Here is a 26,392-nt window from a genome sequence, read left to right as displayed (position 1 = left end):
ACAGGCAGTAGGAAGGCATTGCCTTTTCCAGCCCTGGAAGCTGATGCAGCATTTCTTCCAGTGCACTCTCTTGGTCAGAAGTAAGTTATCAAGGCCAGCCCCCACTGAAGGGGAGGAGAATGAGGCAGGAAGAGCATCTGAAGAATTTGTGGACAGGTTTTTAAATCACCACCACAGATATTTTAGCGAATAACACTTTTCCAAACTGAAGTTGTACTCAATATACAAGACTGTTTAATAAGCATTTTTTTTCAAGTTTCTTATTCTAGGTGATAGCATTCTTTGATTCCCAAATTCACTATTTCTTATTTACTTGTATCATTTTCATACATCTAGAAGAAGACCTTTGAGCTAAAACCATGGGACTGACCCATGGAGGTTGTGCAATATTAAAACAGTAACTGATAGCAACTTTGGTGAAGAACATGGATCTTGTAGTGAGAAAGACCTATATTTCAGTCTGGGCTCTGCCCTTTACTAGTTCTGTGATCCTAGTCAAATTAATTAACTTCTCCAAGGCTTTATTTTATTTTATTTTTGTAGAACAGAAATAATAATGACAGCTTCCTCATAGGGTGGATGCGAGGGCTAGTAGGTGAAGCATGGGAAGTGGTAAGCATAATGACTGGCTGTCATAAGTGCCCAGTGGATTTTTACACACATACACATACATATAGGCAACCAGATTGTGTTACCTTATCTTGTATAGTAATGAAAAGCCTATTGCCCTCGAGTCAGTTCCAACTCAGTAACCCTGTATGACAGAGTACAGGTGCCCCATAGCATTTCCAAGGAGTGGCTGGTAGATTCAAACTGGTGACCTTTTGGTTAGCAGCCAAGCTCTTAACCACTGTGCCACCAGGGCTCCTATATAGTAATGAAGGGGTTTTAAATACTTCTGAAAATTAATTAAATTTTAGAAAAATTTTGCCTTTTTCGTTGCCTGTGAAATTTCTCCCTTTTAATTTCGCTTTTCATTCAGGTTCAGAACAAAACGAAAGAAATAATTAAAAAATTATAAACATTCAAAATCATAAGGCTCTCCTTGCCATAGGGACTTTGCCCTTGCTGTTCCTTCAGCCTGAGAACTCTTTCCCATTCACCCTGTGACAGGCACTTTATTATCCTTCAAGTCTCTTTCAAATGTCCTCTTTTCACTGGGGCCTTCTCTATTTATCAAACAATTTTTTTCTTTTCCCTAATTCTCCTAATCACTCTCTTACCCAATTAACCTGTTTTATTCTCTTCAAAGCACGTACTGTTACCTTTTTTATTTACTTATCATATGCCTTCCTGCATTGCTTAACACCTATTGTCCTTGAGTTGATTCCAACTCATAGTGATGCATTGCTTAAAGTGGGAACCTTATGTAGCTTGATCGCCACAGCACTCTAGCGTCTAGAGTGGTGGCTGCACAGTAGAGGTGCCTGGTAAATGTTTTTTCCTTTTGAATGAATGAATGGCTACATTCCCTGATCTGCCTACTCACTTCGATGCCCGTCGTAGATTATGTACAACTATATATTTATGTCATAAGCACAGTAAATATCTGTAATGTTGAGCAGAATTAGGCGTAGAAAGTGTAATTCTATGTTGTCACATTTCGCTCTTTACAGGAGGAGTTCTTTCATAACCCTCAAGCAATAGATATCGAATCTGAAGACTTCAGCAGCCTGCCCCCGGAAGTAAAGCATGAAATCTTGACTGACATGAAAGAATTTACCAAGCGAAGGAGGACATTATTTGAAAAGATGCCAGAGGTAAAATACACAGAATACGTAAATGTTTGGAATTAAGACCTTCACCAAAACTTTTCATTCAAAAGAAGAGAAAATTGATGTGCATTTCTTATAAGATACTTCAGTTTTCAGTAAACAGCATTTGTATATCTCAGAGATTCTATGAAGCATCATGTAATTAGAAGTTTGAACTTATAAACACTTTCTCAAGGAAGTGTTTCTTGACTTTCCACCCAAGACTATGTATGTCTTATCTCTGGCCATATGTTCTCATAGCACCTTGTAACGTCTCTTTATAGCTCTTAGCATAATTAGTCTATTTCACCAAAATGTGCCTGTCTTTCTCACTTGTATTCTCAGCACCTAGCTCAGTATTTTTCACATAGTAAGTGCCCGTGTATGCTTAGCAGGCCAATTCTCAGGCCAGCTCATAAAAGATCTATTTAATTCATGACATAGGCTATCTTTAGAGTTCCAATAGGAGTATAGAATCAAATCAGAATGGAAAAATATGCTCTAACTTGGAAGTACAGGTACATTTCCCTCTTTGTGGACAGTGGTAATAGGGCTTCCTCATCTTGGAGCCTCTGGTGGTTCTTAGTGATTAAAGCCACAGAAAGCAGGGGTGGGGATGGCGCATGGAGTTGGGTTTTATTGAGCATGTCTCCCACCTCCTGATCATGCTATATACCATTATTTATTTTCTTTAGTTGGTGAATAAGTTTCTTTCCCTTTTTGCATCTACCACCAGTTATTTCTAACGTTGCTGTTAGGTGCTGACGAGTCAGTTCCAACTCATAGCGACCCTGTGTACAACAGAACAAAATGCTTCCTTGTCGTGTGCCATCGTCACCATCATTGCTATGTCTGAGCCATGGTTGCAGCCACTCTAGTTCTCCTTTAATCTACTGTAGAAGAGAATATAATTTTTCAGTGTTATTATCTCTGGTGAATGGGTGTGGTGGTGGTGGTGTTATTGTTTTTTTCCTACAGATTTTTGAACGTTTTAGAAAGTGATACCAAAAATATGAAAAAGGCAGGAGATATTTCTTTACACATCACTCCCTCCTTTTTTTCCACTAAGAATGTGAAGGTAGGAAAATACTACGGCACACAGAAGTGATATTTTTTGGGTATACGAAGGACATTTACTCCCGTTTCAGGGGAAAATCCCAGACTCAGTCTGTCTATCAGGCACTTTATTTCTTAAATGTGAAAGGATTCTTGAGTGGCTCTTGAAGAAATGGAGTTCAAGTAATGTAAACAGTAGTGGGAAGGAACGGGGGAAAAAGAAGCAGCTCCTAGTGATCTGCTCTAGTTTATTCTTTCTGCCACCACATAGTCTCTTGGACTGGTAGACCGTGAGGTAGTTTGGGGTAGAGACTGAGTTGGAGCCGTAATTTTGATAAAGTGGGGAGGTTCTAAGTCAGCAGGTTGGACCTTTGCATCATCTGTACATTGGGCAAATGTAATATTGATTGTTGGAGCCCTGGTTGTGCCATGGGTAAAGCCATCGGCTGCTAACTGAAAGGCCGGCGTTTGGAAACTACCAGCAGCTCCTCAGGAGAAAGATGTGGCAGTCTCCTTCTATAAAGATTTACAGCCTTGGAAACCCTGTGGGGTCGCTGAGCCAGAATTGACTCGACGGGAGTGAGTTTTCTTTAAATATTGATTATAGTAATGATGGTAAGTAATAATAGTAATATTGATTATCATAATGGAAACAGTTTCATATAATTGCTAACAGCCTGCTTTTAACCCTGGATCTGCCACTTATGAGCCATGTGACTCCAGGGTAGTTACTTAACCTATTTAAGTTTCAGTTTCTTTATTTGCGGACTGGAGACGTGGGTGTCCGTCCCATAGCTGGTTGTGAGAATGGGATGTGATAATACATGTAAGAGCACTTAGAAGAGCCCTCTACACACATGAAATGCTCTATAAATGTTAACTATTAGGGTTTGTAATTGCTGTAATTCGTTGTGCGTCTGTTAGGTGCCAAGGATTGTGCTGGGTACTTCATTGGCTTATTTTATTTACCTGCATTCTAGAATGTTTCCTGTTAAGCCGTAATCACAACCTCACAGGGACTGGGATGTAGTAGATGCTGTCTGAATGTTTTTGGATAAATGATCAAATCATACCTGGTGTCCATAGTTTCATTTCTCTTCCCCGATTAATATTATTATTATTTTTAAAATAATTTTTATTGTGCGTTAAGTGAAAGTTTACAAATCAAGTCAGTCTGTCACATATAAGCTTATATACACCTTACTACATACTCCCATTTACTCTCCCCCTAATGAGTCAGCCCGCTCCCATCCTCCAGTCTCTCCTTTCGTGACCATTGTTCCAGTTTCTAACCCTCTCTACCCTCCCATCTCCCCTCCAGACAGGAGATGCCAACACAGTCTCAAGTGTCCACCCTATACAAGTAGCTCACTCTTCATCAGCATCTCTCTCCAACCCATTGTCCAGTGCCTTCCATGTCTGATGAGTTGTCTTTGGGAGTGGTTCCTGTCCTGGGCCAACAGAAGGTTTGGGGACCATGACCGCCGGGATTCTTCTAGTCTCAGTCAGACCGTTAAGTCTGGTCTTTTTATGAGAATTTGGGGCCTGCATCCCACTGTTCTCCTGCTCCCTCAGGGGTTCTCTGTTGTGCTCCCTGTCAGGGCCGTCATCAGTTGTGGCCAGGCACCGTCCAGTTCTTCTGGTCTCAGGATGATGTAAGTCTCTAGTTCATGTGGCCCTTTCTGTCTCTTGGGCTCACAGTTACCGTGTGAGCTTGGTGTTCTTCATTCTCCTTTGATCCAGGTAGATTGAGACCGATTGATGCATCTTAGATGGCTGCTTGTTAGCATTTTAGACCAGAGACGCCACACTTCAAAGTGGGATGCAGAATATTTTCATAATAGAATTTATTCTGCCAATTGACTTAGAAGTCCCCTTAAGCCATAGTCCCCAAACCCCCGCCCTTGCTCCGCTGACCTTCGAAGCATTCAGTTTATCCCGGAAACTTCTTTGCTTTTGGTCCAGTCCAGTTGAGCTGACCTTCCGTGTATTGAGTATTGTCCTTCCCTTCACCTAAAGTAGTTCTTATCTACTAACTAATCAGTAAATAATCCTCTCCCACCCTCCCTACCTCCCCCATCTCGTAACCACAAAAGAACGTGTTCTTCTCATTCCCCAATTATTTTTGTTTTAAAGATTGTCCTTTAAAAGGTCAGTTACAGATTTCCTACCATTCAGACTTTTCTTTGATAATAGGAAAATACTACCAATGAAAAAAACTCAGTTGCTCTTTGTCCCCTCTTGGGGAAGAGGATGGAAGAATGGTAATATTACCTGTGTTTCAGTTTTCTAAAAATCGTTTTTTAAATTTATTTTACCTTTAGGAGTCCAATGACTTTTCACAGTATCAGCTCAAGGGCTTGCTTAAAAAAAACTACTTAAACCAGCACATCGAAAACGTAGAAAAGGAAATGAATCAGCAACACTCAGGGCAAATCCAAAGGCAATATGAGGACGAAGGGGGCTTTTTGAAGGAGGTGGAGTCAAGGAGAGTGGTCTCTGAAGACACGTCACATTATATCTTGATAAAAGGTAGTACGCACCATCACTAATTTGACAGTGAAAAACCAAAACTGGGTCATGTCTCTGAATTCTATAAGTTACCATCCTGGATAATGTTAAGCTCTACTTATGTAATAATAGTTTTATAGAGCTATTAATGGATTACCAGAAACCCTGGTGGCGAAGTGGTTAAGTGCTACGGCTGCCAACCAAAAGGTCAGTAGTTCGAATCCACCAGGCGCTCCTTGGAAACTCTATGGGGGCGGTTCTACTCTGCCCTATAGGGTTGCTATGAGTCGGAATCGACTCGACGGCAATGGGTTTGGTTTTGGGCTTTTATTAATGGATTAACTACTGTCATGCCAACCTACTTTTAAATTAACTAAAGAATTCACCCTTCATTGCTAATAAAATGAAAATTTAGAATTTTGTTGATGAGAACCAGTATTCTCTTGTTCATCCTGCTAGAAGCATCTTGTCACACTGTAAGACTACTACATAATTAGAGATGTTTTCCTTTTTTTAAGGTATTCAAGCTAAGAAAACTGCAGAAGGAGATTCAGAGTCTCTTCCTTCCTCCAGTAAAATGCATAGCATGTCCTTTGACATGAAGCCACCTCCATGTGAAAAACTGAAGCCAGAGAAAGAGACCGAGGCTACCCCTCCTTCTCCAAGAACCTTACTAGCCACGCGAGCAGCCATGCCGGGAAATAGCTCGAAGGAGGAGTTGGAGAGTGAAAATAAAAGGCAGTATGACGAGAAGAATGCATCTGCTCCTGTGGACAAAGGCTCTGTATCACCAAGGACTCTCTTAGTGATTCAGAAAGCTCTTGATGACGATGAAGAAGTGAAAGTGCATGTTGGGAACGATGTGCAGACAGCAGGGTTGGGAGTGAGAGAACAGCCTGTGAAGAGTCCTAACGAGGAAAATGATGAAGGCCTTAAAGATGAGGGAAAAGGGATGCTGTTTACAGCCGTGTCTCCTTCAGCCGGTGTGAACCGCGTAGAGGAGAGTGCAGCTAGCGCTCATAATGAGAAAGAGCTGAGCGACTCCGCTCGTCTATCAAGCACTGCCTTTTGTCAAGGCAGTGAATCCGGTGTTCAAAAAGAACAAACATCGTTTATTCAGACAGTGAGCAAAGACCTTCACACAAGAGATGAATCTATGGAAAAGGATAGAAAAAGTCCCATTTCTGTACAGAGTACAGTGGTTCTGAGCAGTGATGCACCCAGGCTCCAGACCAAAAAAGAACTGATAGCAGCATCCTCACCAAGTACTGTTTTTGTGTCACAGAATGAAACATACCCCAAAGGTCCTGAGCCCCAAAACGATCTTGGCACATCTGAGAGTAAACATGATGCCTCTGTTCTCTCAGGTGATCATGAACTGGAATGTGAAAAAAATCATGCTTCTGAAGTCACCGGCACTGTCAATACGCAAGAAACAAGTAGCACAGCAATTGTCCCTTCAGAGCCATTAAATAACTTAGGAGATGTGGTGTCACTTAATGATAAACAGCACGAGAATTTGCTGAGAACCATCCAAGAAAGTGAGGTAATTGAATCTGCAGGTCAGGAAGTAGTTTCAGTCCCAGAGTCCATGGAACCGAGGGAATCTGACTCTGAAGACAGTGAATCTGATGGTAGGTGCTATACTCTTTTAGGGATAAGACCCGTTACCATCGAGTCGATTCTAACTTGTAAGAGAGGGAGTGGTAGATTTGCATATCTGTAGGACCTGACAAACCTTTTAATCTAGTCCAGTTCCCACTTTTTACTGCTAATGAACCTGAAGGTCAAATGACTTTCTCAAGGACAAACAACTAGTCATTTTAGTCCTGAACTCTCTTGTTTTACCGTTCGTTTTCTTGGAAACTCTGGGGCAGTTCTACTCTGTCCTATAGGGTCGCTATGCGTCGGAATCAGCTCAACGGCACTGGGTTTTTTATTGGTGTTTTTAAAGGGAGAGAATGCCCTAGTTGGAGAAGGTAAAGGTAAGTCTCTCCTCAGTTTATCTTTCAACTTCTTATTTTTAGATAACTACAAACTTAAGAAAATTTGTAAGAGTATTAGAGATAACTCTTGCTCCTTTACCTGGTACCTCAATCTCTAGCATTTTACCACATTTGCTGTATCATTCTGTCTCTTGACATACGTACATACATGTACGCATACACAATGCTGTGTACACGGTACGTACTGTACCACACACACGCACATGCACACATGCCTTAGTTTTTTGTTCCTGATGTATGTCAGGTTTCTCCACTCTGCACTTACTGCAGTGAAACCCGTGAGAGCCAGAACTCCACGGGACCGCCTTTGACAGGGTGCCATCTTACCACTTTTTTGCCACTCTCTGTTAGCGGAAAATATTTGCATTTTTCTTCTCTGACAGATTTCCGCCTTACACAGGTTCCGGCTTTTGCAGGTTTCCCTGTATTTTAAGTATTTTGTAGAAAGATATTTTTAGGGCTTTGTAAAGATGCTGTTCCTGAACTGACTCCCATCCACTCGTTTTAACATCCTTTGGTGATTTTCACCTGCGTGAGGTACTGCAGTACCTTACACTGCAGCAATAATGGTTGCCAAATGGTGGTTTTCTAATCCCGTCATTCCTTATATATTTATTAAGTTAGCATCCTACTGCAATGAAGATCTGCCCTTCTCTCCCGTTTATTATTTTTTATATTACTTTCGACTCATGGATTCCTATTTTATTTAGTGAGTTATAATCTGATGCTATCATAATTTATTTTGTTGTTCGAGTTTTTCCAACTTTGGCTAGTGGAGACCTCTAATACTGGCTTTTGTGACTTGTGACAATTGCTCATTATTATTAAAACTTTTTTTTTGGTGAAAATGTGCATAGCAAGAGATTACATTGTTTCATCAACTCCTACACATACAATTCAGTGACGCTGGTTACATTCTTTAAGTTCTACAGTCATTCTCACTCTCCTTTTTCAAATTACTCCACCACCATTAACATAAACTCACTGCCCCCTAGGCTTCTCATCTGATCTTTTGAGTTGCTCTTGTCAATTTGATCTCACATAGATCATTTTCTTACTTCCTGACAAAGATGTTCCAGGCTTATCTTACACTTTTCCTGCCCTGGCCCTAGAAACACCATCTCACCAGGGGAGCCCTGGTTCCTTTCTTTTTCTTTAATTTATTGTGCCTTAAGTGAAAGTTTACAAATCAAGCCAGCCTCTCATAGAAAAACTTACACACACCTTGCAACGTAACCCTAGCTGCTCTCCCCCTAACGAGACAGCACAGTCTTCCTCTTCAGTCTGTATTTCCCGTGACCATTCAGCCAGCTCCTGTCCCTGCCTCTGCCTTCTCATCTCGCCTCCAGACAGGAGCTGCCCACATAGCCTCATGTATCTACTTGAGCCAAGAAATTCACTCCTCAGTCCTGGTTCCTTTTAATAAAGCATGGTATTTAGAAAACAAGATCTAGGTGGTGGGTGTGTTTATTGTTACTGGGTGTTTTGGGCCCTCTCAGTTACAGGACCAGAAAATATGTTTATACACAAATACATACACATTTATATTTATGTATGTGTCTCTCTATTAAAATTAATGAGTTCACACTGGTATCTCCAGCTCCCATCTAATGTTACAGATTACATTCCAGCCTCCTCCCTTTATTTATGATTTCTGTTTATAGCAGTGAGAAACCTTGCTCCCATTATCTTCAATAAATTTACTTATTTGCTTATTCCTTACCTGTAGGTAACCAATCTCCCAATCCCACTGGCCTCCTCCTTGGCCCTGTATGCCTCCTCGGCCCTAGCCCCAGCCCCTGATAGCCCCAGCCATCTTCTCGGTCAGGAATTCTTCCTCAGACCCAGACAAGAACAGAGGAGGGAAGGAAAGCAGAGGGGGAAGTACTCAGCTTTATTCTTTGCTGCATTAATAGTGAAATAGCATAAAAACATTTTTAACAACTTGCATAATTGTTTACATACTCTGATAGTTCTCCTTTTTGAATTGTTTAAACAGTATTAGTTCACTTAGATCATATTTGTATGAAGGTAACATACCAATCTTCGAAATCTTTATTCCTCATTTCAAAGACAATGCTAGTTTACCTAATTGAAAAGACTTGCTTTGAACTGACAGGGGTTTTAAAATTAATTTTATAGTTTTAAATTTAATAGTTGTAAGTTATCATTAAAAGTCTTCTATTATATTCAAATGTTTTATTTTAGAGTAAAACATTTTCTTTAGGATAATTTTAATGTTTCAGTAGCAAAGTGACTTTATTATCTTGGTACAGGAAGTTTCATCGAAGTGGAGAGTGTAATCAGCAATGATAAAAGTCAAGCCAGATCATCCGAGAGTTCTAAACCTCCCTCTGAACAAGGTGACAAATCCGTTGCTGAAGAGGGACTGATAGAAACTGAGATGGAAGAAGCTACCAGTGATACTGAGAGCCTCCCAAGAGACAACTCCGAAAGCAAGGGCTTCGATATCGAGCCACGTAAAGAAGCTGAGAAAGATGCAGATGGTTCAGTCAATGAATGGCAAGATATCGATTTGGTAATAATGTAACATTGCGTTTTCACTTTCTGCTAAGGAAAATAAGCACTTTTAAGGAGTCAGCGGATGACTATTCATTAGTTATTTGCACGTATCTTCTTGTTCTTGGTGATGGCGCCTTCTTTATGTAGGTTACTGTCTGGGATAGACTCCGCTTTCCATGTGATTTAGTGAGGGAACTCAAAAGATATTACAGAATCTGGCCCAGAAATCCAAGTGGAGTACTTCATAAGGAGAAAAAGCATGTTGGTAATTTCGGTCAGACTACATGCAGGCTTTTTGTAACAAATGAACTTTAATTGGATTATTGATATGATTATCTACAAATGTAATTATTACTTAGGAAGAGCTGGAGACCCTGGAGAGCAGCCTCTTAGAACAGCAGAATTCACTGAAAGCTCAAAAACAGCAGCAAGAACGGGCTGCTGCCACTGTAACGGGGCAGATGTTCCTGGAAAGCCAGGTAGGCTGACTTGACCTTGGCCTTCCTTAAGCCACGCCTACTGATAACTTGGCCCGTTCGGCTCCCCGGGGAGAATGCGTTGAGTAAAGCACCGCTCCCGCTTCTGAACCCGGACTGGGTGACGCGTTTCCGTGGGCCTCACTCTGTGTCTGTAACCCTTCAGGAGCTTCTCCGCCTGTTTGGCGTTCCCTATATCGAGGCTCCTATGGAAGCAGAGGCACAGTGCGCCATTCTGGACCTGACTGATCAGACTTCCGGAACAATCACTGATGATAGTGATATCTGGCTGTTCGGAGCACGGCATGTCTATAAAAACTTTTTTAATAAAAACAAGTTTGTAGAATATTACCAGTACGTGGACTTCCACAACCAGTTAGGTAAGACTTCAGAGTGTGATCACTTTCTGAAACTTACCTTTCGAATTTGCAGTTTAAACTCTTTCTTTCCAAGGAGCTAATATGATGGATTAATGGGAATGGTAGGTCTATATGAAGTTTTATATAATCTTTTGCCTGTATAGAGTAACAGGCTTTTTAAAATTAGAATTAAGAACTTAAAATCCAAGCTTGTTTAAGTATTTCTGCAGTTTAATTGTCTGACTTGACTGGGCTGTGACTGATTACCCTGAGATCTCGAGAGTGAAGCAAAAGGTGGGAGAGAGAGAAAACAGGTGGGAGTCACTCCCGCTAGAATCATGAGCCTCATGGTTCTGTATTAGTGTTTCTGGCATTGATCATTTGTTCTTTCTTTCATTCAGCAAACATACATTGAGTGATTCTTATGTACTAGTTGCTGTTCCTGGTAGTGGGGGTACAGCAGAGAATAAGACAGTCTGGCAGGTAAAACAGATGGTAAATAAATACATAAATAATATATATGTATTAAATAGACTATCTAAATAACATGACCTTTGGTGGTATGTACCATATGGAAAAATAAAGCAGTAAATGGGAGAGAGAGTGACAGGGAGTGGGGTGCTGTTTTAGACTGAGTGTTGGTCAGGAAAGACTTTTCTAATAGGCAAGCTTTGGACAGGGACCTGAAGGAAAGGAGGCAAGTATCTTGGTGAGCGTGTCAGACAGAGGGGCTACTGGATGCAAAGGCTCGAGGCGGAAGTCTGCTTGGGGTGTTGTAGGAGAGCAAGGAGGCCAGTGTGAAGGAAGCAGTGAATGAGGAGGAGGCCGAAGTTGAGGTCAGGAGGAGGAGGAGGCCCAAATCAAGTAGGCTCTGATGTGCTATAGCAAGGACTTGGAGGTGAATTGGGTGTGTGATGTGAAGGAGAAAAGTCAAAGGGGACTCCAAGTCCTGAAGAACTGATAGAGTGGACTTGCCATTTAACAAGATGAGGGAGGCTGTGGAAGGAGCAGGGGAGAGAACTGGAGAAATGAAGAGTTCGGGTTTGGACATGTTGAATTTGAGATGCCTGTTGCACATTTGGCATGGTGGTTAGCGTTAGGCTGCTAACCAAAAGGTTGGCAGCTGGACTCCACCAGGCGCTCCTTGGAAGCCCTATGGGGCAGTTGTCATCTGTCCTGTAGGGTCCCTATGAGTCGAAATTGGCTCAACGGCAATAGGTTTGGTTTTTTGGTATTGCGCATCCAATTGGAGATGTTAAGTTAATAGTTGGATATATGTGATTGTAGTTCAGAAACCAGATCCAGGCCAGATATCTAAATTTGGGGGACAGTGTATATTTAAAGCTATAGAACTTCATGAAACTTAAAAAAAAAAAAAAAAAACCCTTAACAATTTAAAGTAAAGAATCTAATTTCAAATAGTAAAAAAGAATTGTTGGGTGGGGATATATACATATATAAAACTCTATATAAACTTCATTTTTGCTTTTATAGGATTGGACAGGAACAAATTAATAAATTTGGCCTATTTGCTTGGAAGTGATTACACAGAAGGAATACCAACTGTAGGTTGTGTAACAGCCATGGAAATTCTCAATGAATTCCCTGGACATGGCCTAGAACCTCTCCTGAAATTCTCGTAAGTTTATATAAATACCTAAATTAACAAATAGAACTATTATTTACAAAAGGAACTGTCACAAATCGTTATGCATTGAGAAAACAGGAAGAAGTATTTGTTGGGGTTACAAAAATTTGTTCTCTCTTTTCTAGAATTTCATGAAGTGGGAGTCAGTATTTTTAGTGGTGGTGGGCTTATCCTAGTTCAAAAGTACAAAGCCCAGCCCTCCATAGGGGTGTAGAAGTTGCCATTTTATTCATTCAGGTGTTTATTGAGTAGCTCCCTTGTGCTAGGCACCTGTGTGTGTATATATATGTAAGCATATGTATAGTCAGGTAGTCCCTGACTTAACGATGTACAGCCGCGTGTCGCTTAATGTCCACCATATATTCTGTGAAATAGGACGTTACACACCTTGGACGTTGTGCGAATACTGTATTATATACAGGCAGTCCCGTGTAGTCTGTAGTTATGAACCAACCCCCGTAAAGCCTGTTATATTAAAATCTTTTGGGAGCCTGCCAGACAATGCCGAGAGATGTATCCACTGGATATAGGAGGCTGGGCTTGCCAAGTGTAAGGGTTCGGGCTGGGCAAGGGCTGCGCTGGCAGCCAGATTGGGACTTCACTCACTTCCGAGTGCAGGTGGGGAAGGCACGGGAGGCTGGAGGAGGGAGGCACAGAGAAGCAGCTGCGGTGACTGGTGACCGGGTGGGGAGCAGGTGTGCGGGAACGTGGCCTGTAGTGGCGGCCCTGGCTGCTGCTTCTCTATTGGTGCGGCTGCTTCCTGGTCATGTATAGCTACTGCTGCACCCAGAGCTGGGAATCTGTGATCGCCTTGGCCCGGCCAGCACCCATGGCAGGAGCAGAGGAACCACGGCTGATGGTGTCCTGCCCTGGGAGTGAACAGCTGTGGCTGCTGGTTGGGTGAATGAGGCCAGGAGGAGGTGAAGGAGGAGGTGCTGCGGGATCCGGAGGCACCCCGGAGCCCTACTGCTTCTTCACTCTGGGGGTTTAGGGTCTTTAAAATCATGACGGGGAAATAATAAAAGAAGGAGAGCTGCTTTCCCTTCAGAAACAAAAACAAACCCTCATGGGACCATGGATGTATATGCGATTGGACTTTGTCCTAACGGACATCATGTGGTGCATGGCTGAATTCCAGTCACGAGGAACTGTTCTTAGGACCATGTGTTTTTTCGTACATCTTATTGTTAGTAACATGTACTACATACAGTGTTGCAGCGTGTAATTTGCCGATGTTCTCATTCTCATGCCTACCCCCAAAGAGAAAACAAAGATTGGATTTATAGAGATAATGATAATAAAAGGCAATAATAATGAAAACTTAAAAAAGAGGTTTCAACTTAAGTCAGAGCCAACTTATGACGGAGCCATTAGAAACAGAACCCCGTCGTAAGTCAGGGACTACCTGTACACACACACATGCTTTTAACAAGAATGAGATGATGCTACGTATACTTTTTATGTTGCCTGCAGCCCATTTAGTGGTACAGCAAGGCATATTATCAGCAATGTATAGATTTATATTTTTTTAATATTATTTTTGTACTTCAGATGAAGGTTTACAGAAAAACTAGCTTCTCATTAAACAATTACTACTTGTATTGTTTCGTGACATTGGTAACCAACCCAACAACATGTCAGCACTCCCCTTGTTGACCTTGGGTTCCATATTTCCAGCTTTCCTGTCCCCTCCTGCCTTCTCATCCTTGCTCTGGGCTGGTGCGCTCATTTAATCTCATTTTGTTTTATGGGCCTGTCTCATCTTTGGCTGAAGGGTGAGCCTCAATAGTGACTTCATTACTGAGCTAAAAGGGTGTCCGGGGGCCATACTCTCAAGGTTTCTTCAGTCTCTGTCAGGCCAGTAAGTCTGGTCTTTTTTTGTGAATTAGAATTTTGTTCTGCAGTTTTCCCCAGCTCTGCCTGGGACCCTCTTATTGTGATCCTTGTCAGAGTAGGCAGTGGTGGTAGCCGGGCACCATCTAGTTGTACTGGACTCAGTCTGGTAGAGGCTGTGGTAGTTGTGGTCCATTAGTCCTTTGGACTGGTATTTCCCTTGTGTCTTTGGTTTTCTTTGTTCTCCCCTGCACCAGATGGGGTGAGACCAATAGAGTGTCATAGATGGCTGCTCACAAGCTTTTAAGACCCTCTATTGTTGTTTGTAATGGCTCCACAGTAGTCTGTTTTTTGGGGGTATAACAATTTTTTAAAAATTTGTGTTTTTTAAAAGCATAAACAAATACTGATTTGAATGCCCTTATGTATGTCCTTCAGTTGTTGCCTAATTATCATTTTAGGAGAAGTGAAAATGGCATCTAACTTTTCAATGTGGTTTCCTAATTAGCATTGAGAGTTAATTTTTTTTCACGTATATTAACAATATGCATTTCTGATTTAGTGAATGGCCATTGTCATTTTCCTTTTCTTTATTCAACAGTTTTTGCTTGTTTGTTGCCTGTTGAATTGTTTTCGTTTTTGTAGAGTCAGCTGAACATCTAGAGTCAGTCACAATTTCCGCCCTTGGTCTTCTAGCCTCTCTGGCTCAGGGGCAGCCTCAGCCCTGGCTTGGGTGGCTTAGGAGGATGCAGAGCCCGAGAGCAAACAGGAGCAGAAGAGCAGGAGCCCTGAGAATGCCGACTGGCTGGCGTTTCTGCTTTCTCTTTCTCTTGACCGGACTCCGGCTAGTAACTCCTCCTTTAAAGCAGAGGTTCCCTGGGTCTGCAGGTGGAACTCAGCCTCAGTGTGTTTGGTTTGGGCTACGTGGTATACTCTTCTGTAGAGCTTTAATCGTGAAATACCTACCAGACGAATCTGGGGAGATTTCACAGAAAATTTTGGATTCTCTTGAGGGAAAAAGAGATCTGGCGATGCTGGGCCCAAATTCCCAGATGTCCCCAAAATAGCTGGTATGGAATAACAGCAGTTCCCATCTACTGCCGGACCACCTTAGACAGGCTGTGAATGAATGCTTCAGCTTCATCACAGTTGTCACCACTCTCTAGTGTCTCCCCCACAGCTAAGCTAATTGACAAATGCCATCCTTTATTTTTATGTAAAGTACCCAGCTTTCTTACTATAAGGAGGCTTGCTGGGCTCATAGTGTGTTGTGCTATACTCTTAGCTGGCAATCATGATTACTGTTTCAAAGAGAAAAGACAAAAGGAGAATGGGGGAGAATTACAAGTGAACTCTTGGAAACAGTATTGTAAAACTGATGAAAAAAGATACTGTAGGGTGAAGACTGCAGTTACGCATTTTTAGTGCTAGATGGCACTCCTGCATCAGTGAGGTGAGACGCTGGCGGAGACAAATATGAATCAGTTGCTGGTACTAATAAACACATGGAGCAGTGGAACAGGAGGTGTAGGGTTTCTTTTAGGTTCCATTGAATATGTGGATTGATGAGGGTTGTGTTGTGTTTTTAACTTTTATGTCCTTTTTCTAATTATATAAGTTTTTCTGATTATCCTTAAACCTAAGTGGCTTAAAACAGCAGCAGTCACTTATTTTGCCCACGAACCCACAGTTTGATCAGCCCTCGGTGAGGATGTCTCGTCTCTGTTCCATGTGGCGTCATCATCTCATCTGGTTGGAGGATCCACTGAGATGCCTTAGGCACAGACATGGCTGGCAAGTTGGTGCTGACTGTGCGCTGGGGCTCGGGCAGAGCTCTTGGCCAGGGGCCTGGGATCCTCTCCATTTGGGCCTCCATGAGCTTGGGCTTCCTCACAGTAGGTCCACTGGTTCCAAGAGAAAATATTCCAAGAGACAGGAAGTAGAAATCCAGTCTCTTAAGGACTGGCACAGTGTCACTTCTAAGTATATTGGTTAAGCAGTGACAGAGTCCGCCCAGTTCAAGGAGAAAGGACGTGGAGCCCACTTCCTGGTGAGAGAAGTGTCAAAGAATGTGTGACCACCTTTAACCTGTTGTTGGGTGCCGTCCAGTGGGTTCTGACTTATAGCAACCCTATGTACAACAGAACAAAACACTGCCCATTCCTGTACCGTCCTCACAAGTGTTGTTCTGCTGGAGCCCATTGTTGTAGCCACTGTGTCAGTCCATCTCCCTGAGGGTCTTCCTCTTTTTCGGTTACCCTCTACTTTACCAAGCATGATGTCCTTCTCCAGGTACTGATCTCTCCTGATAACATGTCCAAAGTATGTGAAATAGAGTTTTGCCATCCTTGCTTCTAAGGAGCATTCTGGCTATACTTCTTCCGAGACAGATTTGTTCATTCTTCTGGCAGTCCATGGTATGTTCAGTATTCTTTGCTGACATCATAATTCAAAGGCATCAATCTTTCCATCTTCTTTATTCGATGTCCAGCTTTCGCACGCACATGAGATGATTGAAGACGTTACGGCTTGGGTCAGGCTTACCTTAGTTCTCAGAGTGAGATCTTTGCTTTTCAACACTTTAATGAGGTCTTTTTGCAACAGATTTGCCTAGTGCAATACGTTGTTTGATTTCCTGACTGCTGCTTCCATGGCTGTTGATGGTGGATTTGTTGATTTATGCCAAGTAAAATGAAATCCTTGACAATATCCATCTTTTCTCCATTTATGATGTTGCTTATTGGTCTAGTTGTGAGGATTTTTGTTTTCTTTATGTTAAGGTTTAATCAGTAAGTGCTTCAAGTCCTGTTCACTTTTAGCAAGCAAGGTTGTATCATCTGCATATTGAAGGTTGTTAATCAGTCTTCCTCCAATCCTGATGCCTCATTCATCTTCATATAGTCTACTTTCTCTGATTATTTGCTCAGCTTACTGACTGAACAAGCATGGTGAAAGGATACAACCTGATGTACATCTTTTCTGATTTTAAGCCACACAGTATCCCCTTGTTCTGTTCGAATGACTGCCTCTTGGTCCTTAACCTACCATAATAATTTATGTTCATAGTAAAAAAAAAAATTGAAAAATAAATAAAACACAAAGAAGAAAATGAACAGCTTTTTCTTACCTCTTAGAGAGAGCCACTTTAACAGACATATTCCATTCTAATCTTTTATATTTGTAAAATGAGAAAAATGAATAATACTTAAATATTTGAGATATGAAAATTAAATGGGTTAACAGGTAAAGTGCTTAGAACATTGCCTCGCCCAAAATAAAATGATAGTCATTGTTTTTTATTATGGTAAATATTTCTGGTTACTTCTTTTCAACACGTATGCATTTTTTTTTTTCAAAAATTGGGATCATGCTTGTTACACAGTTATGCCCTCCACTTTCAAAATTTAACATGTTCTTAGCATTTTTGCGGAAACACTGGTAGTGTAGTGTTTAAGTGCTATGGCTGCTAACCAAAAGGTTGGCAGTTTGAATCCACCAGGCGCTCCTTGGAAACTCTATGGGGCAGTTCTGTTCTGCCCTGTGAGGCTGCTACGCGTCAGAATTGACTCGATGGTGACAGGCTGGCTGGCTAGCATTTTTGCATTTTATTAAACATTCTTGGGTCCGTTATTGATTCAGTATTTGATTCAAGCTAGATAGAGCAGTCAGGAAATCAAACAACATATTGCATTGGGTAAATCTGCTGCAAAGGGCCTCTTTAAAGTGTTGAAAAACAAAGATGTCACTTTGAAGACTAAGGTACACCTGACCCAAGCCATGGTATTTTCAATTGCATCATACGCATGTGAAAGCTGGACAATGAATAAGGAAGACCGAAGCAGAATTGACGCCTTTGAATTGTGGTGTTGGTGAAGAATATTGAATATACCATGGACTGCCAAAAGAACAAACAAATCTGTCTTGGAAGAAGTGCGGCCAGAATGCTCCTTAGAGGCAAGGATGGCGAGACTGCGTCTTACATACTTTGGACATGTTGTCAGGAGGGATCAGTCCCTGGAGCAGGACATCATGCTTGGCAGAGTACAGGGTCAGCGTAAAAGAGGAAGACCCTCAACGAGGTGGATTGACATAGTGGCTGCGACAATGAGCTCAAGCATAACAATGATTCTAAAGATGGCAAAGTACAGGGCAGTGTTTCGTTCTGTTGTGCACAGGGTCGCTATGAGTCGGAACCGACAGGACGGTACCACCACCACCAACAGGTAAAGCAGATCTGTTGCTCCCGTTTTACCATTGAGAAAGAGTCTGAGAAGTTGTGACTTTTCTGTTATTATGAGTGTGGACTCTGGAGGAAGGTGGCCAGGTTCTGACTGTGCCAGTTCTAGCTGTGCAATCTGAAGCAAGATAGGCACTTCTATTTGAGTTCCGTTTTCTCATCTCAGGAAGACCAGGTTAATGATAGGACTCTGCTTGTGTAATTATTGGGTGTCTTAGTCATCCTAGTGCTGCTATAACAAATACCACAGGAGGATGGCTTTAACAAAGAGAAATTTATTCTCTCACAGTAAAGTAGGCTAAAAGTCCAAATTCAGAGTGTCAGCTCCAGGGGAAAGCTTGCTTTCTCTGTTGACTCAGAAGGAAGGTTCTTCTTGTCGATCTTCTCCTGGACTAGGAGCTTCTCTGCGCAGGAACCCAGGGTTTAAAGGGCGCGCTCTGCTCCTGGTGCTTCTTTCTTGGTGGTATGAGGTCCCCAACTCTTTGCCTGCTTCTCTTTCCTTTTTATCTCTTGAGAGAGAAAAGGCGGTGCAGGCCACACCCCAGGGAAACTCCCTTTACGTTGGCTCAGGGATGTGACCTGGGTAACGGTGGTGTTACAATCCTACCCTAATCCTTTTTTAACATAAAATTACAATCACAAAATGGAGGACCAACCCATGATGCTGGAAATCATGGCTGGCCCAGCCAAACTGATAACATTTTTAGGGGGACGTAATTCAGTCCATGACATTGGACATGTAAGATAGCTAACACAGTGCCAGGCAGACAGTAAGCGTTCAGTACATGTTACTATCATTTTGTATTGCTGTTAATAACATTAGAAGTAATAATATTAATAATAAAAAATATTTACCATCATTTTATGTGGCTGGTAATAATATTAAAAGTAATAGTATTGTTCTGTAGATGGTATAATTCGTTTTGGAATTGGAACTTGAATTCAAGTTGGAACCTACTCGACAGCAATTTTTTTTTTAAGTCTAGCTCTTTTTTGTCTACTACAGTGTCTTTATTGCTTTATAAGTAATTATTTTCCTTGTACCTTACAGAGAGTGGTGGCATGAAGCACAAGATAATAAGAAGATAAGACCTAATCCTTATGACACCAAAGTGAAAAAAAAATTACGAAAGCTGCAACTTATGCCTGGTTTTCCTAACCCAGCTGTGGCAGAAGCTTACCTCAAGCCCGTAGTGGATGATTCAAGGGGATCATTCTTGTGGGGAAAACCCGATCTTGGAAAAATTAGAGAATATCCTTTTACTTATTAAAACATAAAGAACATTGAGCTAAATATGTGTCTTGGTATAAAACTTAACGAAACATGAACTTGGATCAGTTTTTTTCTCATATTCCATTTACCTAAGAATCTTCCTTTTAGTTCTTTTTCCCTCTCCTTAATTTTAAAGAGGATATTTATTTAAAATACACAGTGATAAGCATTCACAGATACAACCACATACTTAAGCATTAGTCTGAAGGAGAAAAGATGATTAATTTTGTCCTTTTTATTACTGGTGTTCTTTCTGGTGTGTCATTTGAATAGCTGCTGAAAAGACTGCAATAGAATTAATTGAACTAGAGTCTTTTTGTTTTTTTATCCTCAGAGGAATTAACTACTGTTTTCTTTTCTCAAGAGTCTTTGATGTCCTAAAATAATAGTTGGATATATTTTACCTTAGAGGATATCGAAAAGAACACAGTGCTGGATAATTATATTGGTGTAATTTGTTTTGTTATTCTTTTCTTTTCCCACTTTGATCTTTATAACCATGAAAATCTTTGACAATATGGGGATTCAAGGGTGAGTTCTTTGGACTTTTTGATTTATCATTTCTTTAAATATCTTTAAAAACATTTATAAGCCTTAACTGCCTGCATATTTTGTCAGCGGTATTTTGGCTGGAACAGGACCAAGACGGACGAATCTCTGTTTCCAGTATTAAAGCAGCTGAATGTCCAGCAGGTAACCATAGTGGGCTTTGTCCTCAGTTCAGGAGAAAGAATAACCTTACTAAGGCTGTGATTAAAAAAAAACCCACTGCCATCGAGTTGATTCCAACTCATAGCGACCCCGTAGGCTGTGATTAGCAGCTACTAAAGACCAGTTAACTCTTTTACTTTAGGGCATAGCACATACATTTTGAAATGATGATACTTCAGATAAGGGAACAGGAAAACAGAAAAATCAGACTTTGTCTTCATTTTCTAACACCAAACTCGTAGGGCTGAACTTTGGTGTACTTTCTTGTTCTTTCTGACTTTGAGACAAACAAGCAGACAAAAAAACGGTCTATATAGGTAGGAGTGCCGTGATTTTCTAGAGAAAAGAGAAAAGTTTGGTTTTTAGTTTATCCATGTAGGTACCTATATCTTGCTCTACTTGTGAGTGTGTTTGTACTTCCTCAAAACCAAACCTTCTCTCTCCCCAGAACAAATTCACAAAACATACATACAGATAAATCATTTAGCAGAAATGAGGCCATATCGCTTGAGACCATGTATTTAAATTAAATAAATTTCTATTAGATTTGGTTAATCTTGGAAAACAAACAAACCCCCAAACTGGAATAAATCACATTGCCAGAAAGGGTTCCCCCCTTTTTGTCTGGTGACTTTCTCTACTGAAAATATTGTGAGCCAACAGAGAAGGAAATCTGTTTGGCTTAGTGACTGGTTACCCCTTAATTTCAGATGAATTTTATTTGAACACTTTCCTCCTTTTCATTATAGAAGTTAGTATAAATTTATTTCCCCCAAATTGGAAAGTAAAAAAATAAATTGTTCATTATCTACCTCCTCTAACACAGATCTTAACATTTAGCTTTATTTCTTTGTTTTTTCCTCCTTCACCATTCACCCATTTATTTATTTATTTTAATACTTTTTGTTGTGCTCTAAGTGAAAGTTTACAGATCAAGACCCATTTATTTATTTTTAAATTATTTATAAAGTTGTGTTAATGTATGGTAACGAATAAATGCAACTTTATATTCCCCCCCACTTATTAACATAATTTTTTTTTCTGTGTTACTGCATAGTTTTCATAATTTCAAATGACCAGATTACATTTCATCAAGGGAACTTGACTTAATTAGTTCAGTTTGTTTGTTAGATCTTCACATTTCAGTTTTTCATAAATAATGCTGTGATGAATGTTAGGCATATAGGTTTTCTTATATGTAACTATTTTTTAATAATAACTTCCTAAAAGTAGATTTGCTGAACCACAGACATAAATATTTATTATGACTTCTAATGTAGACTGTGAAATTGCTTTCTAAAGGAATTGAATGATAATAAAGTTTTGTAAAGAGTGAAATAGCAGAATTTAGAAATACCAAAAAACAAAAACTCGTTGCCATCGAGTCAATTCTGACTCATAGCAACCCTACATACCAAAACCCAATCCAAACCCACTGCCGTCAAGTCGATTCTGACTCATAGTGACCCTATGGAACAGAGTAGAACTGCCCCATAGAGTTCCCAAGGAGTGCCTGGTGGACTTGAACTGCCGACCTTTTGGTTAGCAACATAGCACTTAACCACTACACCACCAGGGTTTCTAACCCTACATAAACCAAAAAAAAAAACCAAACCCACTGAGTCGATTCCGACTCAGAGAGACCCTATAGGACAGAGTAGAACTGCCCCATAGAGTTTCCAAGGAGCGCCTGGTGGATCTGAACTGCCGACCTCTTGGTTAGCAGCTGTAGCACTTAACCACTATGCCACCAGGGTTTCCCAACCCTACATAAAAAAAAAGACCGCCTAAAATTATGTTGCTCCAAAGGAAGCAATAGATGTGGCTACCAAAAAATGTTTAACACCTTTTGAGTGCCTGGTAAGAGATTTTCATATTTGAGATGTAGACATTTGCCAGGGTTGGTATAAGTACTACTTAAAATACGATATAGAAAGTAAAATTTAATTCATTTGGGAGAGAACTGGTGTTCGAGAGATAATAAATTAGTATTCTCTGACATAGTAATCCAATGCCAGTGATCAAGGTAGAGATCTTTGAGATTTGTTTTAGAAACTTTGATTGTCTAATTTATTATTATTCTGTTTTTTTAGACGCAGCTTCGAATCGATTCCTTCTTTAGATTAGCTCAACAAGAGAAACAAGATGCTAAGGGTATTAAGAGCCAGAGACTCAGCAGAGCTGTGACATGTATGCTGAGGAAGGAACGGGAGGAAGAAGCCAGCGAAATAGAAGCAGTTTCTGTTGCTATGGAGAAAGAATTTGAGTTACTTGATAAGGTAAAAGGAAAAACCCAGAAAAGAAGCGTAGCAGATAAATGGAAAGACTCATCAAGCCTGAAAAGAAAGAGGCTTTCTGATTCTAAACGAGAGTATGAATGTGGTGGGTTTTTGGGGGAGGCCTACCTCTCAGAATCTTCTGAAGCATCTTCAAATGAGGATGCTGAAAGTTTGCCTTTAATTAACATCCAAAGGAGAAAAGCAGCTAAAGAGTCAAAAGCCAGCCCTTCAAATTTGCAGAACACAGTGAAACACGATCACGTAAAGGATGGAGGTGACACTACCAGCAGCTCTAGTGATGATGAAAAGAAAACAAAAGTGATCATGGTGACTGCCAGATCTGTGTTTGGAAAGAAAAAAGGGAAACTGAGAAATGCAAGAGGAAGAAAAAGAAAAACCTAATGTAAGAATATGTATTTTCTGTGTGTATAAAATATGTATATATTTCTGTAACATCTATTAATGAATTTGCTGTGAGGAAATAATAAAATTAAACAAATTTGCACAGTCTTTGTATTTGGTGTTTGGGTTTTAAATATATGGGTGCTAAACTTTGCGGTTATTTGTTTCTCAATATGTTGCTTTTCTTGGTGTTTTCTACTTCATTGATTATTTCCTCATATTCACAGGTGTTGTCTATTCAGATTTCCCATGTCTGATGCTTTCTGACCGTGTTTTTTTTTAAAGAAGGATTTATATTGATCAGCACTCACTCTAAATATGTGTTCCTCTGACTTGCAGACGTAAGAGAAAAGGTATCCTTATTTTTCACAACACAGTAGTGGCAGTTCCACACAACCAGTAAGTCCTGTGTCCTGCCGCTTCCTGTTTTCCCTCAGGCTCCCTTTGAAAGAATAACAAGAGGGAATCTCACTGCTGAAGCATATTAGAAGAATAGATTGTCTGTGGTTATGGCAAATAATGAGAAAACCTATATAGGGAGCACCATTCCATTGGTGAGCACTAACTGTATGGGAACCTCTGTACCATGATGTTGGGCTTTTAAAGTACATCCGTTGTCAAAAGGTGACTTCTGTGTAAATGGATTTGGGGTCTCAGGTCTATGATAGAACTGGTATAGATTGGCCAGTTCTAGGAGTGGCCTCCGGGGGTTTGTTATTGTTAACACAGGCGTTTCTTCAGAGTGGATCAGCCAAGGTTACTTTAAGATTGCTCCTGCTGAGACATCTCACAGTAACAACACCCAAACTACTGGTTGCTTAGGTTAAGAACAATCTGATCAGGCACAAAATGGATTCAAGACTGGTATGCAGAATCTAAGACTCATCTTCTCATTTTCCCCCCATTCCTAGAAGATAGTTTTCCAGGGGTACCAACTAATAGCCTGGTGTTTCTCTCTTCCTTTGGGCTTTCTCTGATTTTAGCTACTTAATGCTTCTCAAGTTAGCCACATGACAGCTTCATTAGGAAATGCCTTGAGTAAAAAGTCAGTGCTCAGCATCAGGCTAGCTTCTCTGTCCCTTCTTTCTACAATCTCAGGCCCTCAATTCCTGGCTGCCTTGACAGCCCTAAACACTATTTCGTCTCCCCTGTTCTATGAGATTCCCTAAAGTTGTGCTGGCATCTTTGAGGTTGTCCTCTCTTTGGCTTCTCAGCTTCTTTCCCTGCACTCGGGAGCAAACGCACAGAATTCCGGGCTGCCTGGGCAGCTCTAATGGCTTCTAATATATGTGTGTGTATGTGTGCACGTGTGTGAGCTTAAAATCAGCTCTTTCAGTTCTCAACAGAAGCAGAGGTCTGCTGTAAGCAACTCATGTCTGGAGGCAGAAGTCTCTACGTACTCATTAAACAGTTGAATATAACTGAAAGAATCATTGTCATCGTGTTGGTTAAGATGACCGATTTAAGGATTCTGTCTGTGGAGAAATCCAACGCTGAGGACTGCATGATCTTTTTTTTTTTTATTAACTTTTATTGAGGTTCAAGTGAACGTTTACAAATCAAGTCAGACTGTCACATATAAGTTTATATACATCTTACTCCGTACTCCCATTTGCTGTCCCCCTAATGAGTCAGCCCTGCCAGTCTCTCCTTTCGTGACAATTTTGCCAGCTTCCAACTCTCTCTATCCTCCCATCCCCCCTCCAGACAGGAGATGCCAACACAGTCTCAAGTGACCAGTTGATATAATTAGCTCACTCTTCATCAGCATCTCTCACCTACCCACTGTCCAGTCCCTTTCATGTCTGATGAGTTGTCTTCGGGGATGGTTCCTGTCCTGTGCCAACAGAAGGTTTGGGGACCATGACCGCCGGGATTCCTCTAGTCTCAGTCAGACCATTAAGTGTGGTCTTTTCATGAGAATTTGGGGTCTGCATCCCACTGATCTCCTGCTCCCTCAGGGGTTCTCTGTTGTGCTCCCTGTCAGGGCAGTCATCGGTTGTGGCCAGGCACCAACTAGTTCTTCTGGTCTCAGGATGATGTAGGTCTCTGGTTCATGTGGCCCTTTCTGTCTTTTGGGCTCTCAGTTGTCGTGTGACCTTGGTGTTCTTCATTCTCCTTTACTCCAGGTGGGTTGAGACCAATTGATGCATCTTAGATGGCCACTTGTTAGCATTTAAGACCCCAGATGCCACATTTCAAAGTGGGGTGCAGAATGTTTTCATAACAGAATTATTTTGCCAATTGACTTAGAAGTCCCCTTAAACCATGGTCCCCAAACCTCCGCCCTTGCTCCGCTGACCTTTGAAGCATTCATTTTATCGCGGAAACTTCTTTGCTTTTGGTCCAGTCCAATTGAGCTGACCTTCCATGTATTGAGTGTTGTCCTTCCCTTCACCTAAAGCAGTTCTTATCTACTAGTTAATCAGTAAAAAACCCTCTCCCACCCTCCCTCCCTCCCCTCCTCGTAACCATAAAAGTATGTGTTCTTCTCAGTTTATACTATTTCTCAAGATCTTACAATAGTGGTCTTATACAATATTTGTCCTTTTGCCTCTGACTAATTTCACTCAGCATAATGCCTTCCAGGTTCCTCCATGTTATGAAATGTTTCACAGATTCATCACTGTTCTTTATTGATGCGTAGTATTCCATTGTGTGAATATACCACAATTTATTTACCCATTCATCCGTTGATGGACACCTTGGTTGCTTCCAGCTTTTTGCTATTGTAAACAGAGCTGCAATAAACATGGGTGTGCATATATCTGTTTGTGTGAAGGCTCTTATTTCTCTAGAGTATATTCCGAGGAGTGGTATTTCTGGGTTGTATGGGAGTTCTAACTGTTTAAGATAACGCCAGATAGATTTCCAAAGTGGTTGTACCATTTTACATTCCCACCAGCAGTGTATAAGAGTTCCAATCTCTCCGCAGCCTCTCCAACATTGATTATTTTGTGTTTTTTGGATTAATGCCAGCCTTGTTGGAGTGAGATGGAATCTCATCGTGGTTTTAATTTGCATTTCTCTAATGGCTAATGATCGAGAGCATTTTCTCATGTATCTGTTAGCTGCCTGAATATCTTCTTTAGTGAAGTGTGTGTTCATATCCTTTGCCCACTTCTTGATTGGGTTGTTTGTCTTTTTGTGGTTGAGTTTTGACAGAATCATATAGATTTTAGAGATCAGGCACTGGTCGGAGATGTCATAGCTGAAAATTCTTTCCCAGTCTGTAGGTGGTCTTTTTACTCTTTTGGTGAAGTCTTTAGATGAGCATAGGTGTTTGATTTTTAGGAGCTCCCAGTTATCGGGTTTCTCTTCATC

At 41.0% G+C, this 26,392-nt stretch overlaps 1 protein-coding gene across 1 annotated transcript in view; it reads left to right on the top strand.

Moving 5' to 3' along the window:
- Positions 1-24,308, top strand: part of ERCC5 (ERCC excision repair 5, endonuclease) — a 35,927-nt gene extending 11,619 nt beyond the window's left edge. The window contains exons 6-15 of the mRNA XM_064275235.1: positions 1,617-1,760; positions 5,135-5,342; positions 5,840-6,955; positions 9,604-9,866; positions 10,210-10,329; positions 10,493-10,706; positions 12,180-12,324; positions 19,455-19,657; positions 20,287-20,369; positions 22,481-24,308. Coding sequence (XP_064131305.1) covers positions 1,617-1,760; positions 5,135-5,342; positions 5,840-6,955; positions 9,604-9,866; positions 10,210-10,329; positions 10,493-10,706; positions 12,180-12,324; positions 19,455-19,657; positions 20,287-20,369; positions 22,481-23,068 — 3,084 coding nt within the window. The 3' untranslated portion in view covers positions 23,069-24,308. The remainder of the gene's footprint in view (positions 1-1,616; positions 1,761-5,134; positions 5,343-5,839; positions 6,956-9,603; positions 9,867-10,209; positions 10,330-10,492; positions 10,707-12,179; positions 12,325-19,454; positions 19,658-20,286; positions 20,370-22,480) is intronic.
- Positions 24,309-26,392: the final 2,084 nt, after the last annotated feature.

The sequence above is a fragment of the Loxodonta africana genome, chromosome 23 (genome assembly GCF_030014295.1).
Source record: "Loxodonta africana isolate mLoxAfr1 chromosome 23, mLoxAfr1.hap2, whole genome shotgun sequence".
In the NCBI taxonomy this organism is placed as follows: domain Eukaryota; kingdom Metazoa; phylum Chordata; class Mammalia; order Proboscidea; family Elephantidae; genus Loxodonta; species Loxodonta africana.
Note: the sequence above shows the minus strand (reverse complement) of the source record. Positions and strands in the feature narration are given on the sequence as shown.